At 41.0% G+C, this 15,316-nt stretch overlaps 1 protein-coding gene across 6 annotated transcripts in view; it reads right to left on the bottom strand.

Moving 5' to 3' along the window:
- ACSL1 (acyl-CoA synthetase long chain family member 1) overlaps positions 1–15,316 on the bottom strand; it is an 86,770-nt gene that overhangs the window by 8,110 nt on the left and 63,344 nt on the right. For 5 of the 6 annotated variants that reach the window (XM_060183951.1, XM_060183941.1, XM_060183953.1 and 2 more), the window contains 8 exons: positions 14,314–14,346; positions 14,089–14,140; positions 13,392–13,465; positions 10,162–10,239; positions 7,977–8,111; positions 3,423–3,557; positions 2,502–2,597; positions 1,105–1,177 (listed from right to left, as the gene is read on the bottom strand). In XM_060183951.1, coding sequence (XP_060039934.1) covers positions 1,105–1,177; positions 2,502–2,597; positions 3,423–3,557; positions 7,977–8,111; positions 10,162–10,239; positions 13,392–13,465; positions 14,089–14,140; positions 14,314–14,346 — 676 coding nt within the window. Of the gene's footprint in view, positions 1–1,104; positions 1,178–2,501; positions 2,598–3,422; positions 3,558–7,976; positions 8,112–10,023; positions 10,102–10,161; positions 10,240–13,391; positions 13,466–14,088; positions 14,141–14,313; positions 14,347–15,316 lie in introns of all 6 variants that reach the window. The other variant, XM_007517656.3, reaches the window with a different exon arrangement.

Here is a 15,316-nt window from a genome sequence, read left to right as displayed (position 1 = left end):
TGCTGGGGCTCAGTGCCTGCACTATGTAGGAATCTACTGCTCTTGGAGGCTATTTTTTCCCCTTTTGTTGCCCTTGTTGTTTATCATTGATGTTGCTGGATAGGACAGAGAGAAATCAAGAGAGGAGGGAAGACAGAGAAGGGGAGAGGAAGACAGGCACCTGCAGACCTGCTTCACCCCTTGTGAAGCGACTCCCCTGCAGGTGGGGAGCTGGGGGCTCGAACCGGGATCCTTATGCTGATCAGCACAGGAGTTTTGACCTGCTCCGTTTCCGACCTGGGCCGGTTCACCCCTCCTTAGGCAACCTGGTGGTCCCCCACTCCCGGGAGGTCACCATATTGCTGCCGAACTTAGTGCGGACACCCGATCGGCATAGCGCACTGCAGCCCAGAACTCCTGAGCTCCACCGATCCTCCAGCCTCAGCCTCCCAAGTAGCTGGGACTACAGGCGCTATGCCCAGTGAGCTATCTTCTGGCTCCTACACCATGCACATCCTATTCATCTAGTGTACACCCTTTTTCATGAAGAGTTCTCAGTCACGGTACTAATTTTGTCAGCAAAAAACAAGCAAACAATCCCCAAGCCAAACCAAACCAAAGTAAAGACTTACAAAACCCAATAACCCCAATTAGTGGGAAGCTCTCCTGGGTCAAATATTCTGAACTGAATAAAAAGGACCACCTGTGGTCTGGGAGATAGAACAGCAGATAAAGTATTGGACTCTCAAGCATGAGGTCTTGAGTTCAATACTCAGCAGTGTATGTACCAGAATGATGCTCTGGTTCTCTTTTTTTTTATCTTGCTCATTGATAAATCAAAAAAAAAAAATCTCTTAAAAGAAAAATTAAGAGGGCTTCCTATCTCAGATAAATCTTTACTCCTATCCTGCTTTATAGCCAGATCCTCAAACCTCTATCCCACTCAGTCACAGGAGACATTTTCTACATGGATTCCTGATTTATAAGACTGTCTGCCCCCCAGGTCAATCTCTAGAGACAGAACACTTGTCTCAGTAGTTTAATAAACCAACCAGTGGTAAACTATTTCCTTCCATTCCAGTGGGAGTAAGAAGCTTCCGATAATGGATATCTCAACAATCATACCTGCTGTCCAGTCTCCAGGCAAAGTCAGGGAGCAGCCTGCAGTGCACTCAGTCTGTCCGTAGCCTTCATAGAACTAGGCCAATGAGAAGTGAAAGGATATTAGTGGGGATAGTCATATCTGCACAGCAATCAAGTTCTGCTAGCTTGTGAGCAAAGGCTGGCCCTGGGGAAACCTCTTTTCAAATGTTGTTTCATAAATCTGTGTAGTTTGACAACATACTCTCTTTTCTTTTCTCTTACTCTCATTTCTTTTATTTATTCATTGCCATAAGGGTTATTACTGAGGCTCAGGGCCTACATGATGAATCCACAGCTCCCAGTGGCCATTTTTTCTTCTTTCTTCTTCTTTTTTTTTTTTTCCTATTTCATTGGATAGGACAGAGAGAAATTGAGAGGAGAGGGAGACAGAAAGACAGATAACTGCAGACCTGCTTCACCACTTGTAAAGAATCCCCTGCTAACTTAACTGGGCATGCCAACACCCAGCCCTTTGACAATATGCTTTCTTATTGCATTCAAACCTTCCACCTCACACTGAGCACTGGCCACAGCCCATGGAGATTTTCTACTTAACTTCTATATTGGACACTCAAGGGACAGCCCTGATGTGGCACAGTGGGCTGGTGAGACATGGCCTACCCATGACTGTACCTGTTTTCATGGCTCCCAGCTCTACCCCATACCTCTGATTTGTCACTGTGTTTCTTGCCATACCCCCCCCTTTTTGCCTCAGGCTTAGTGCCTGCATGATGAATTCATCGCTCTAAGTGTTCATTTTTTCCTTCTTCTTTTATTTGATAGGACAGAAATAAATTGAGAGGGGAGTGGGGAGATAAAGAGAGATACATGGAGAGCTGCTTGTGAAGTTTCCCCCCTGCCAGGTGGGGAGTGGAAGCTTGAATGCTGGTGTACACATATGGCACTTCGCTGGGTGTGTCACCACCTAGCCTCTCTTGATCCTTTTCAGAAAGCCTCTCTTCTTCTGAAACCTGTTTTGCAGGTTGGCTTATCACTTAGGATCCCCTCCCGACCCCTGTGTCTGATCCTAAAGATGTGTTTTGTGCCTAGCATAGACATAACCACATAATGGTGAACACAAGTGCATACTCTCCTGCATTAGGGTAAAATGCATATGTGATATATATATATATATATATATATATATATATATATATATACACACACACATATATATATATGTATCTTTGATATGATAGACATTGATAAAAATATCTCCATGTGCATGTAGATACATACGTACTTATTTCTCCAAGCAATCTAGAGACTGCATGAACCTCCAAACAAAACAAAACCAAGGCAGACACAAAGAGCATAAAAGTGACTTTGGAAAGATTCCCAGCATGGTAAGTCTGAGTCAACAGCAGTAGCTACCTCACCTGACAGCCAAGAGCTGATCTCAGAAACGTCAGCACAGTGGCGGATACGGGTGCGGCTCCTGTGATCATCAGTCTGACTTTTCCTCCCAAGCTTGACTTAAATGTGAGGAAAGGAGAGAGAGTGAGGGTCAGAGAGCTGGACACTGATACGCTCCTCAGAGACACCTGCTGGGGATCCTGTGCCCAATTCACCACCTGCTTCTCTCACTGGCACTGGGAGGAAACCTGATGCACTTGTTTATACCTGAAACTATTCCATCTGCTCTTAATTGGTATAGAAAAATGAATGATCACTTCTACTTGCAGGAATTTCAAGGAATTAGAATTAGAGTGTGGTGGATATGTGGCAATTATACTTTTGGCATTTGGGGAGACACAGTATCATTCCATCTTCTTTATCATTCATACCTTGCACACACACACACACACACACACACACACACACACACACACACACACACACACACACACACACACCCCTGTACCTCAAGCATGAAACAGCTCCAGGAAAGCAAAACAAAATGGGAAATCAGGAAAGCTAGGATGCCCTGATTACCCCCTACCCCCATCCCCATAGCTATAATAATGTTCAGATTTGTGGCCTTACAGGTGGTGAACTAGATGAATATTGGAGTTGGGAGCATAAGTTCTGAGTTCAATCCCCTGTACCAAAATGATTCTCTTTCTCAATAGTGTTAATAAATAAATCTTAAAAAGGAAAACATAATATTTAAATTTATTTTGGATACTGAGGCTTATCTAGTGACTTCATCCTTACTTCTTAAAAGTTTGACAGAATTTTTTAAAAAGAAGGGTCATTCTTTCCTTCCCTTTCAAATCTCCCTTCTGAAAAAAGTCCTCATAGAAATTCTGAGACCCACAGTAGTTTCCATGAGGAGTAACAGCGTGTACTTATTGTACCTGTATTTTGTGGAAGATGAGCTTATCCCACACACTGTTGTTTCTGATGATGCCACTGCGCAGCTCTGCTTCTTTCCTTTTGGAGGCAAAGTCCAATAGCCATCGTTTCAGTGAGGTGTCTGCTTGTCCAAAAATCTAGTGAAACAATAAATACAAAGGTTTCAAAATCACAAGGATGGCTAGAATGTGAAAATCAGGTATGTGTTGGTGAAAATGTGGAGAACTGGGAACCCTCATACACTGATGGTGAGAGTGTGAAATGGTGAATTTTTACTTATCTTTACTTTAAAAAAATGGAGGCAGAGAGGCAGTGAGAGTAAAGAGACCACAGAACCCAAGATTTCTTCAGGGAGATGGCGGGTAGGTTCAAGCCTGGGTCACATACAGGGCAAAGCAGCACACTATCTAAGTGAGCTATAGATATTTTGCTGGCTCCAAAGCATAAAATGGTACAGTTGCATTAGAAAATGGGCAATCAGGTCTTCAAAGAGCTAAACACAGAGTTATATGGCCCAGCAATTCTACCCTGTCAAAGAAAAAAATGAAAGTATATGCTCATCTAGAAGTGTACACAAATGTTCAGAGTAACATTATTCATAATAGTCTACTCAAGAAGTAGAAACAACCTATATGCTCATCAACAGGTAAACGATTTATACTTACAAAGTGGGGTATTGTCTAATCATTAAAAGGAAAGAGAGACGGTCCAGGAGATAGCTCACCTGGAAGAGTGTGCACATTACCATGTGTTAAGACTCTGAACTCAACCCCTGGTACCACATGGAAAGACTGTAGATGGCACTAGGGGGCACTATGCATGGTGGAGTGGTGCTGTGGTGACTCTCTCCTCTTACTCTACCTCTTTCCACTTTCTCTTTCCCTCAAAAGAATAATGATTAGAAAATTGGGCTGAGAAGGCCACTTACGATAGTATCACACATATGTGAAAACTTGCATTCATTCTCTGGTGTTGCAGTGTAAATGAATGAATGAATAAATAAATAAGGGAAGAAATGCAGATACATATAACAACATAAACAGATCCTGAAAGCATACTAAGTGAAAGAAGTCAGTTACTAAAAAGTTCAAGATTCCATTCACACCAAGTTCAGAACACTGAAATATATAGATACAAAAAGTAGATTCCTTTTTGCTAAGAGATGGATGAGGAAGAGGGTGGAAGAGGAGAACTATAGCGTAGAAAAAGGGTTCTTTTCAGAAAGGAAAACACAAAGCAGAACTTGGACTGGAGTTGCTGTATTTCACCAAAGTAAAAGACTCTGGGGTAGAGGTGGAGGGAGGATTCAGGTCCTGGAACATGATGACAGAGGAGGACCTAGTGGGTGTTGAATGTAAATGTGGAAAACTGAGAACTTTTATTTTACTGTGTACCGTAAACCACTAATCCCTCAATAAAGAAGTTTTAAAAAGAAAAGAAAAATAGCTATTTTTCTTTTCTTCTTGACACCGGGCCATCACCAATGCATAATCCCACTGCTCTTGGGGATAATTTTCTTTTGTTCTTTTTTTAGATAGATAGATGATAGATAGACAAACAGACAGACAGATATAGGTAGACAGATATTCAGAAAGGGACAGAGAGATGCAGACAGAAAAAAATACAACAGTACTGCTCTACCACGCATGGAACTTCCCCTATTACTATCATTCCCCCATGTGTGCGGGACTTGAGCCCAGGGCTTCATGCAATGGATGAGCTATTTCCTGGTCCTTGGCTTTTTAAAGTTTATTGTTTTATTATTACTATTATTTTTATCACTAAGATTACTGCTGGAGCTCAGTGCCCACATGTCACTGATCCTAGTGACTTTAGTTTTTAATTATTAGTGATTTAACACCGTTTACAAAATTATAAGATTTCAGGGATATATCTTCATAGTTATGTTATGTGTACAAATTACCTCGCCCACCACTTAGTTTATGTGCATGAGAGAGAGTAAGCGAGATCTAAGAGCACCACTCTGGTACATGCAGGGCTAGAGGTCAAACCCTGCACATCACACACAGAAGTTCTTTGCTCTGTGGACTGAGCCACCTCACCGGTCACAAGGATTTCTCTACTTTTGTTGTTATTGTCATCAAAGCTCTGATGCTTCAAGCCAGTTTTTGTATACAGAAAGAGAAAGATAGACGGACAGATTGAAAAGATGCTATAGAATTGAAGTTTCCTTCAGTGTGGTGGGAGCCTGGTTGGAACCTGGATTGTGTGCCTAACAAAGCAAGCAGACTATGCATGAGAGCTATCTTGCTAGCCCTTGGGTTTCTCTCTAAGGTGATAAATACATTCTAAAATGGACCATAGCCATGGCTCCAAAATAGTGTGGAAATACTAAAATCCAGAACTCCACATTTTTCAATGGATGAACTTGTATGGCGTGTAGATTATAGCTCAATAAAACTGTTTTCCAAACATTTTAAAAACCACTTAAAAAACTGAAAAGTGATGGTTTTGCTCATTTGTGAATATAGATAACTGAAACCTGGAAGCAACCCAGGTGTCCAAAAACAGATGAGTGGCTGAGCAAGTTGTGGTCTATATACACAATGGAATACTACTCAGCTATTAAAAATGGTGACTTCACCGTTTGCAGCCGATCTTGGATGGAGCTTGAAATAAATCAGGTTAAGTGAAATAAGTCAGAAACAGAAGGATGAATATGGGATGATCTCACTCTCAGCCAGAAGTTGAAAAACAAGATCAGAAGGGAAAATACTAGTTGAACTTGAACTGGAGTTGGCATACTGGACCAAAGTAAAAGACTCTGGGGTGGGTGGTGGGGAGAATACAGGTCCAAAAAGGATGACAGAGGACCTAGTGGGGGTTGTATTGTTATATGGAAAACTGGGAAATGTTATGCATGTACAAACCATTGTATTTACTGTCGAATGTAAAACATTAATTCTCCAAAAAAGAAATTGAAAAAAAAAAAAAAAAAAAAGGACCATAGCCATGGCTCCAAAATAGTGTGGAAATACTAAAAACCAGAACTCTACATTTTTCAATGGGTGAACTTGTAGTGTGTAGATTATAGCTCAACAAATCTGTTTTTCAAACATTTAAAAAAAACCACTTAAAAACTTAAAAGTGGTTTTGCTCATTTGTGAATATAGGTAACTGAAATGCATAATCTTACAACAACAAAAACAATCTAGTCATGTTTTCTCTAAGACTGAGAATGAGGGAAGTTATCTGAGGTGGGGAGTGGGGAGCATGAAGCTTTGGCGATGGGTACTATAGTCTTATAATCCTATAGATATTATTAAGTCACTAATAAAAGGTGGAAAAACACCTGAGAAGTTGCTCATAGATGACAGAAGCCCTGCTGTAAAATAAAGAACACTAGCAGCACACAGAACAGATTCATTCTGGAGCCTGTTTGTGCCACATGCCCGCCTCATCTCTGCTGTGCGGTCGCCATGTCACTGCCCACCACAGAGGGGCTGTCATCCTCAGGCCCTGGTGTGGCACAGTAACAGTGCTGAAGTCAGTGATATTTCACAGGGATGTGGAGTCTTAACAATCCATAAAACAATACATTGTTATTATTTACATGTGATACATGTTGGCACTGTTGTAGATAGACAACAGGGGAGTGGGGTAACAATTATCTGAACAGATAAGAAAAGGCAGGCTGGGGGCCAGGTGGTGGAGAACCTGGTTAGATGCACATATTATAGAGTGCAAGGTCCTAGGTCTCTATATGCAGGGGGAAAGTTTCACAAGTGGTGAAACAGGACTGCAGATACCTCTCTTTCTCTTCCTCTCTCTATTTCTCCCCTCTTAGTTTCTCTGTGTCTATCCAATAATAAATAAACAAACAAACAAACAAACCTTAAAAAAGAAAAGAAAGGCCCGAGGAGTTTACTATGAAAATAAATGACCTCCAGGGTGGTAGCGCAGCTGGTTAAGCACAGGTGGTTCAAAGCGCAAGGACCTGTACAGGAATCCCGGTTCGAGCCCCCAGCTCCCCACCTGCAGGGGAGTCGCTTCACAAGTGGTGAAGCAGGTCTGCGGGTGTCTATCTTTCTCTTCCCCTCTCTGTCTTCCCCTCCTCTCTCATTTCTCTCTGTCCTATCTAACAACAATTACTACAACAATAAAATAACAAAGGCAACAAAAAGGGAATAAATAAATATTAAAAATAAATAAATAAATGACCTCCAGTGCTGACAAGATAGCTAAGCTGGGACAGTACCTGTTTTGTATACATATGAACTCAGGGTTGAGTCTAGCCCCCACTGTACTGGAAATGACCTGAGTCTTATAGCCATGCTGTACTTCACAGTTCATAAAAATGTGTGTGCACACACACACACACACACATATTACACACACACTTTTTTAAAGTCTTCACCAACAAGTCTGTGAGGTAAATGCATCCCAATTTCACAATCAAGCAAAGTACTGTGAGATTGAAAGGACCATCAGCGGCACACGGAAGATATCTGGATAAGCCTGATTCCAGCCTGAGTCTTGGACTGCAAGTCCAGCACTCTTTTCGTCTGTCTTCTGTTTGGCTGCTTGGAACTTACTCGATCAAACATTCGGTTCAGCAGTCTGGGAACCACAGGAAAGATAGTGGGTTGAAGCACCTTGAGGTCATCCATCAGCAGCCTGATATCTCCTTGGAAAAATCCTATCTTAGCTCCATGAGACAGCATGACACACTGGAGAAGGAGGCAGAAATAGTCAACATCTTCAAAACACACACACACACACACACACACACACACACACACACACACCTTTGGTTTTGATAAATACATGCAAATGAATGCTATGGCATTATAGAGTCCAAATATTATTAGTTTTCCAGAACCTTTAGGTCTAATTAATTCTCAAGGCGAAAACTTAGCTACTTGCCAATAGTCCAAGCTGATTAAAGTTTCATTTTCTTTTATTGAGTCTCACTAAAAAAAATTCTGAAAAGTCACTGAGTATGTTGCAATAGAATTACTAGGTCACTTAATGGTTTGTACCCAATTTTCGTCTATCACCTTCATTTTGTCCCATATTGTGCAAATTGCACTAGCAAGCCAGCCATTTCCATGTGATGAGCAGTGCCTATTTTACATTTCCCAAAGAGAGACTCCAAAAATGATGCAATAAAAATACAATCGGTCTCAGAGTTAAAACCAGAAACCAGTAGAAAGGTCCACTGGTTCATTGTTTAAAAATTGAAGCCCAGGAGGCATTTGCTCAATGGCCTGTCTCCAGGGCACATGTCCTATATAGTTAGGTACTGTCAGTCCATTACCAACTCACTTGAGACCACTGTGGAAACTCACAAGATTTCCTGATGTGTACAGGAAGCTAAGGTAATGGTTGGAAGATGGGACCTAAAGATTCTTGATCCATTAGGTAACTGACTCTACAGAAAAGCAGTCAACCACTGTCTCCAACATCCAGCACAGTGCCTGGTACACAGCTGGAGCACTGTGAATCTTTGTTAAGTGGATGAATGGTGCCCACTGTTTACACTCTAAGTACACCACCCCAATTTTTTCAGGGGGGTAGAAATGCTTCTCAGTCAGTTTATCAATTAGTCACACAGTTATGGACAGAGACCCCAGACAAAGGTCAGTTAAAGATCATTACGCTTTTCCAACGGCACTGAGACAAAAATATGACAAGGGCCAGGGAGAAAACACATTAGTATAGCACATGGCTCACATGCTGGAGGTTCCAGGCTTGATTCCTGACATCAACAATAGAGTTGAGAGGTGCCCTGGTCAAAAAAGTGGGGGGGAGGTCTTGAGCCAATGTGTATATTAAGACCGGTCAGGGTCTAGGCAGTGGGGCACTTAGTTGAGTGAAGGATTCAAGTCCTTGATGAATGATGGTAAACCTGATCATGATTGGTAAAGCAAGGGCTACAGGTATCTTTCTGTTTCTCTCATTCTCTATCTCCCACTCCCCTCTCAATTTCTCTATGTCCTATGAAATAGAGAGGAAAAAAAAGAAAAAAGAAGTGGGAGAATAGCTGCCAAGATTCTTCATGTAGGCAACAAGCCCCAGTGATAATCCTGGTGGTGATTAAAAAAAAAAAGGAACAAGAATGGTCAAACAGAAGCTTTATTTTACAGAAGAAAAGCCTCATTAGGCTTTTTAGGATGGTGATAATTACTTTCTTTTAGGCCAGGAGATAGCTCACCAGGTAGAGGGTCTGTCTTACCATGACTAGAGTCCTGTGTTTAAACCTCAGCACTACTGGGGAACACCATGAATGCCATTTGGGGGATCTCCTTGGATGATGAAGTAGCGCTGTAGTGTCACCTCTCTCTCTCTCAAATAGTGGAAAAAAAAAAAAAACCCACAGAACACAAAAACCACTATGCATGAGGAAGGCTCTGGTATCATATAACATAAAACAAATGTTCTTTATACTTAATCTTTGTGGAATCATGTTTATATTAGTATCCTTCAAAAATCTCAATTTCTGATCTTAAAATGAATGGTTAAAGTTAAAATACACATTCCAAGGGAAAATAAAAACATGTCTTAAATTATTAGCCTAGTTTCTGAATGGGGTTGAGTAAAAAACTGCCCATGGGACAATAGTGTGTACATCAAACTTACCATTAGGAGTTTCTCATACATGTGTGCGAGTGGTAAAAATGAAATGTGTGTATCACTGGCGTTCAAGACAAGTACTTTCTGTAAAAAAAAATGACAGCAGAACACAAAGAAACACGAACAACAAGATTCAATGCCTACCTCTACAACTCTTTCAAACATATGGGCGAGAGGCAAGAAAGAGATCAAAGTATCATCTGGAGTAGGAGAGACTGTATTCTGTAAGTAAAGACACCAGCAAAGCAGAGAAGAATTAAGATTTCCAGTTAAATCCTATTATCCTTCAGAGCACATAAATACCTTACTAAAGGAAAACAGCATTCACTTGTGATCTCCAATTATTTTGTCACTGAAGAATGACATTTAAAAAGACAAGCAATATTTTAAATATTCAGATCGAGTGGAGGGCATTCCTAATGACAAGGTCCAGTTCAAACCTTTCATAAGGAACCATGTGCTGTAATCCTTTAGTATTTCAATATTGTAGTACCCCATGTCCCAGCAAGCTCAACTCCATTTTATACAATTTCACATTGCATAAAAATAGCTGTTACAATTTTATATTGTGTCAATATAAAATCCAATCCAACATAAGACAGAATATTATGTTGTCAAAGGAAAGGGTGTGGGGGAGGGAGAAGAGAACAGACATTGGGTTTCTGAGCTCCTCTTACAGTATCACTAAATGCAATTTGAATATTTTAGTTTGATCAACATCTTTACCTTAAGCCCCTACTTTGCTCCATGACAAATATCACAGATTGTTTTAAAGAAATTATCTACGTCCACACCAGGGCATCTGCTCTTGTATGAAATGCTGATTATGGTAGGGTTGCATGTAGAGAAAGTCTGCACATCTGTTTTCCATTTTATGGCTCAGCAGGGGCTTTACTTAAAGGCAATAGAGTGAGGGGGATTTTGCACGAAAGGCTCATATTATTAGTGTGAAAAATACTGGGCTCAACAGCTGCTTCTACACCAACTAAGCAATGAAATCACTGTCAAAAATTGCCTAGTGGTTGATGTGCCCACTTCTGAATCATGTTCTTCTCTTCTCCAAGCTGGGTCTTCCTTCATAATAATGGACTATCAGGTAGAAGCACCAGTCTTGGGCTAATATAGCAACTTCTTAAGCGTGTGCTGTAGGCCGATTGTGCTATAATCTTGGCTCAGTTTTATTCTAGGGTGGCTTGCATTCCCAACTTGTCTGTCTCTGTATGAAATTGTTATCTAATGAGGAATTAGCCTCACTTTTCCATTTTATTATTCAGTGGGAGAAAACAGGTCCATTAACATGATTACAGGTTTTACAAAACTGAAGAATGCCCCGATAACATAGTTGACTTTAAACCAAGTCTTGTAATTACTTGCCATTGTAAGCTACTAATGCATTGTAAGTTTGCTTTTGAAGACCAATTAAGAAATGGAAATCTCACTGTGGTTTGTACTCAGTGTTGAACTGTTTATAAAGTACACACCAAAAAAAAAAGTGTTACAAAATGTGAATGTAAGTAAAAGAGCACCCTTCTCCGGTCACTGAAGATACCCATTCTTCCAAACCATTAAGCCCAGGCTCATGCCACAAAAAATAAGGTCACTGAATACTCCCAGGAGATTGCAAAAGCAAGTTATGTAGGATATATAAATAGATAGATATAGATATAGATATATAGATATAGATATGGGAGAAGAGGATTACTTTGACCAATCATAGCTCTTTTAAAAAGGTATTTTGTGGGAGTCATGCGGTAGCGCACGGGTTAAGCACAGGCAGTGCAAAGCACAGGGACCGGCGTAAGAATCCCGGTTCGAGCCTCCGGCTCCCCACCTACAGGGAAGTCGCTTCACAGGCAGTGAAGCAGGTCTGCAGGTGTCTGTCTTTCTCTCCCCATCTCTGTGTTCCCCTCCTCTCTCCATTTCTCTCTGTCCTATCCAACAATGGCTTCACTGCTCTGGGCCCAAGTTTTCTGATAGAGACAGAGGGAGAGGGTAAAAGAAAGATGTCATGGCACGAAAGTTTACTCCAGTGCTGTGGGGTCAGGCTCAGAACAGGGTGATGTAATGGCCGGGAAGGTACCCTTCCAGGTGAGCCATCTTGCTGACGTGGTAATTCTCTCTTTTTTAATTTTAATTTTTATTCCTCTTTTGTTGTCCTTGTTGTTTATCATTGTTATTGCTGTCAGAAAGGGGTATAGAGAAAAATAAACACCTGCAGACCTACTTCACCACCTGTGATGCAACACCCCTGCAGGTGGGGAGTCAGGGGGCTCGAACCGGGATCCTTACGCTGGTCCTTGTGCTTCGTGCCACGTGTGCTTAACCCACTGTGCTATGGCCCGACTCCCTTCTCTCTCTCTTTTAAAGAACTTAGTGACTAATGTAATTGCTTAAGGTTATAGGAGACGAATCCTTCTCAGAAACAGGGAATCAAGTCAGACATAATAAATAATAATTCAAATAATAATACAATACATGACAATTCACAATACATATTAATAATTCAGATTAGGTATTCAGTTGCACTTAACCTTGCAAAGAGAGTAATTTCTTCTTTTTTTTTCCCTCCAGAGTAATTGCTGGGGCTTGGTGCCCGCACTACAAATCTATTGCTCCTGGAGGCTATTTTTTCAGTTTTGTTACCCTTGTTTATCGTTGTTGTTATTGCTGTCATTGTTGGATAGGACAGAGAGAAATCGAGAGAGGACGGGAAGACAAAGAGAAGGATACCTGCAGACCTGCTTCACCACCTGTGAAGCAACCCCTCTGCAGGTGGGGAGGCAGGGGCTCAAACCAGGATTCTTATGCTGGCCCTTGAGTTTTTGTGCCATGTGCACTTAACCTGTTGCACTACTGCCCAGCCCCCTTTGTCCTTTGTTTTTTAATTTTATTTATTTATTGCTGGATAAAGACAGAGAGAAATTGGAGGGGAAGATAGAGGGGGGGGGGGCGGAGAGAGACCTGCAGCCTTGCTTCACCACTCGTGAAGCTTCACCCCTGCAGGTGGGGACTGGGGGTCTTGAACCTGAGTCCTTGCACACTGTTATGTGAGCACTTAACCAGGTCCACCAACACCTGGTCCCTCTTCTTTGTCCTTTCTAGGACAAAGTACCCAAATAAAGTTACTCAGAAATTCCATAATAAATCTTGTATCGCAACCTGCCTTAGGGGGCCATAAGCAGGAGCTGAGATTAGGCCCGTAATGAACACTACTTTAGAGAAGGAAGTCAGTCTGGATTAAAGTCTAACCCATATCTGAATTTCAGATAGTGCTCCAAATACAGTATACCACCTGTCACAGTATCACTTTTACCCCTACGGTGTGAAGTCAACTAATTTTCATCACGAAAGATGATGAGAACCCCAAAGCTTACCTCTGTCACTTTCACAAAAGCTGAACAATCACTCACTATATTTCGATGAGTGATCAGTGCTCCTTTGGGGTTGCCTGAGGAGCACACAGAAGCAGAATAACATTAGTGTAGAGAAGGTTCTTGAATAATGCCAGTTTGTTTAACACTGGCCAGAATTTTTATCCTCATCCATGTTGTAATGAGACCATGTTGTAAAAAAATAATAATAATAACATTTAAGGATTTTGTTTCATTAGAGCTTACTGCACTTATTGTTGTAGTTCCCAAGAAACTATAAATAATATTAAGGACATACTATACAGAAACTGCATTCAAGAGTGACCAAAGTCCTGAATAAATTAGAATCTCAAATACCTTTAGTACCAGGTACACCTATGAAAACCAAATTGTTGAGTAACATTACATTCCTAAGTGAGCTGCAATCCTTTAAATGAAACTTATTATCTTAATCTTTATGAATATGGGCAAGCTGGAGAGAGAAAGAAATAATAAGAGCAGAAAAACCAGGAATTCTATTTCTGAAAACCACTGATACAGGTTGTCCCAGGAAGATAGGTAACGTCATTTGCAAAAATGTTTAAGGAAACATTCAGATTCTGAGAATGTCTCATAGAAGGAAATGAAACAAGCAAGCAAGATACTTCCGTCTCTTCTGCTTCCGGATAGGGCTTAGAAGAAATTCTATTTCAAAACTCACCTGTAGTTCCACTTGTAAAACAAACAACTGCAAGATCTTCAGGTGCAGGAGGCTAGAGAATGTAAAAAAAAAAAAAAAAAAAAAAAAAAAAAAAAAAAGGCCATATAAATCAGTATCGAAAAACAAACAACATGCCATAAGATGTCATCCATGATCCCTATTAGATTCTATGTGACTACATACTGGGAACAGGACAACAGGCAGGGTCTCCCATATAATTCTTACCTTGGGCTTCATCCTGTTGGCTCTTCCCAGGTCCTTAATGAGAAAAAGAAAAACATGTTAAATGGAAAGTCTATAATTGGGGGCCGGGTGCTGGTGCACCTGGTTGAGCGCACATGTTGACAAGGCACAAGGACCTGGGTTTGAGCCTCCGGTTCCCACCTGCAGGGGGAAAGTTTTGCAAGTGGTGAAGCAGTGCTGTAGGTGTCTCTCTGTCTCTCTCCCTCTCTATCACCCCCTCATTCTCGATTTCTGGTTGTCTCTATCCAATAATAATAATAATAATAAAAAGAAATATTCTATAGATGTAAAGGGTAAGACCATATCAAGTCACTAAAAGCTGATTGATGAGGGGTTCAATCATAGATGGCTCAGAGACAGTATACAATTCAAATTAAATAACTAAAATATTTATCCACAATTCTAAGAAGTTATTTCTGGGACCGGGTGGTGGCGCACCTGGTTGAGCGCACATGTCACAATGTGCAAGGACCTGCGTTCAAGCCTCTAGTCCCCCCCTGCAGGGGGAAAGCTTTGGGAGTGGTGAAGCAATGTTGCAGGTGTCTCTCTATCTTTCCCTCTCTATCACCCCCTTCCCTCTCTATATATGGCTGTCTCTATCCAACATGTAAAAAATAAGATAATAAAAAACTTAAAAATAAAAATGAAAAATAAAATAAAAAGAAGCTATTTTCACTTGTCTTCACTGTCATGTAAGAAAGACTGTGTAGGTGAGGGCTGGCATTTGAAACCATATGGCATTTGTCTGTGTGACTTATTTCACTTAGTGTAATGTTCTTAAGATTCATCCATGTTGTCACAGAAACATTTCACTCTTTTTGTAGCTGAAATGTGTTTCATGTGTGTGAATGCACGTGTGCAACACTTCGTCCTTTCACCCATCCATGTACATTTAGGGTATTTCCATGCCTTGGTTATAGTAAATAACGCTGCTACTAACAAGGGGCTCCGGTGCCAGTATCTTTTCAAGTCAGTGTTTTCATTT

The sequence above is a fragment of the Erinaceus europaeus genome, chromosome 2 (assembly GCF_950295315.1).
Source record: "Erinaceus europaeus chromosome 2, mEriEur2.1, whole genome shotgun sequence".
Classification (NCBI taxonomy): Eukaryota; Metazoa; Chordata; class Mammalia; order Eulipotyphla; family Erinaceidae; genus Erinaceus; species Erinaceus europaeus.
The sequence above is the reverse complement of the archived record's forward strand: the minus strand, read 5'-3'. Positions and strand labels throughout refer to the sequence as shown.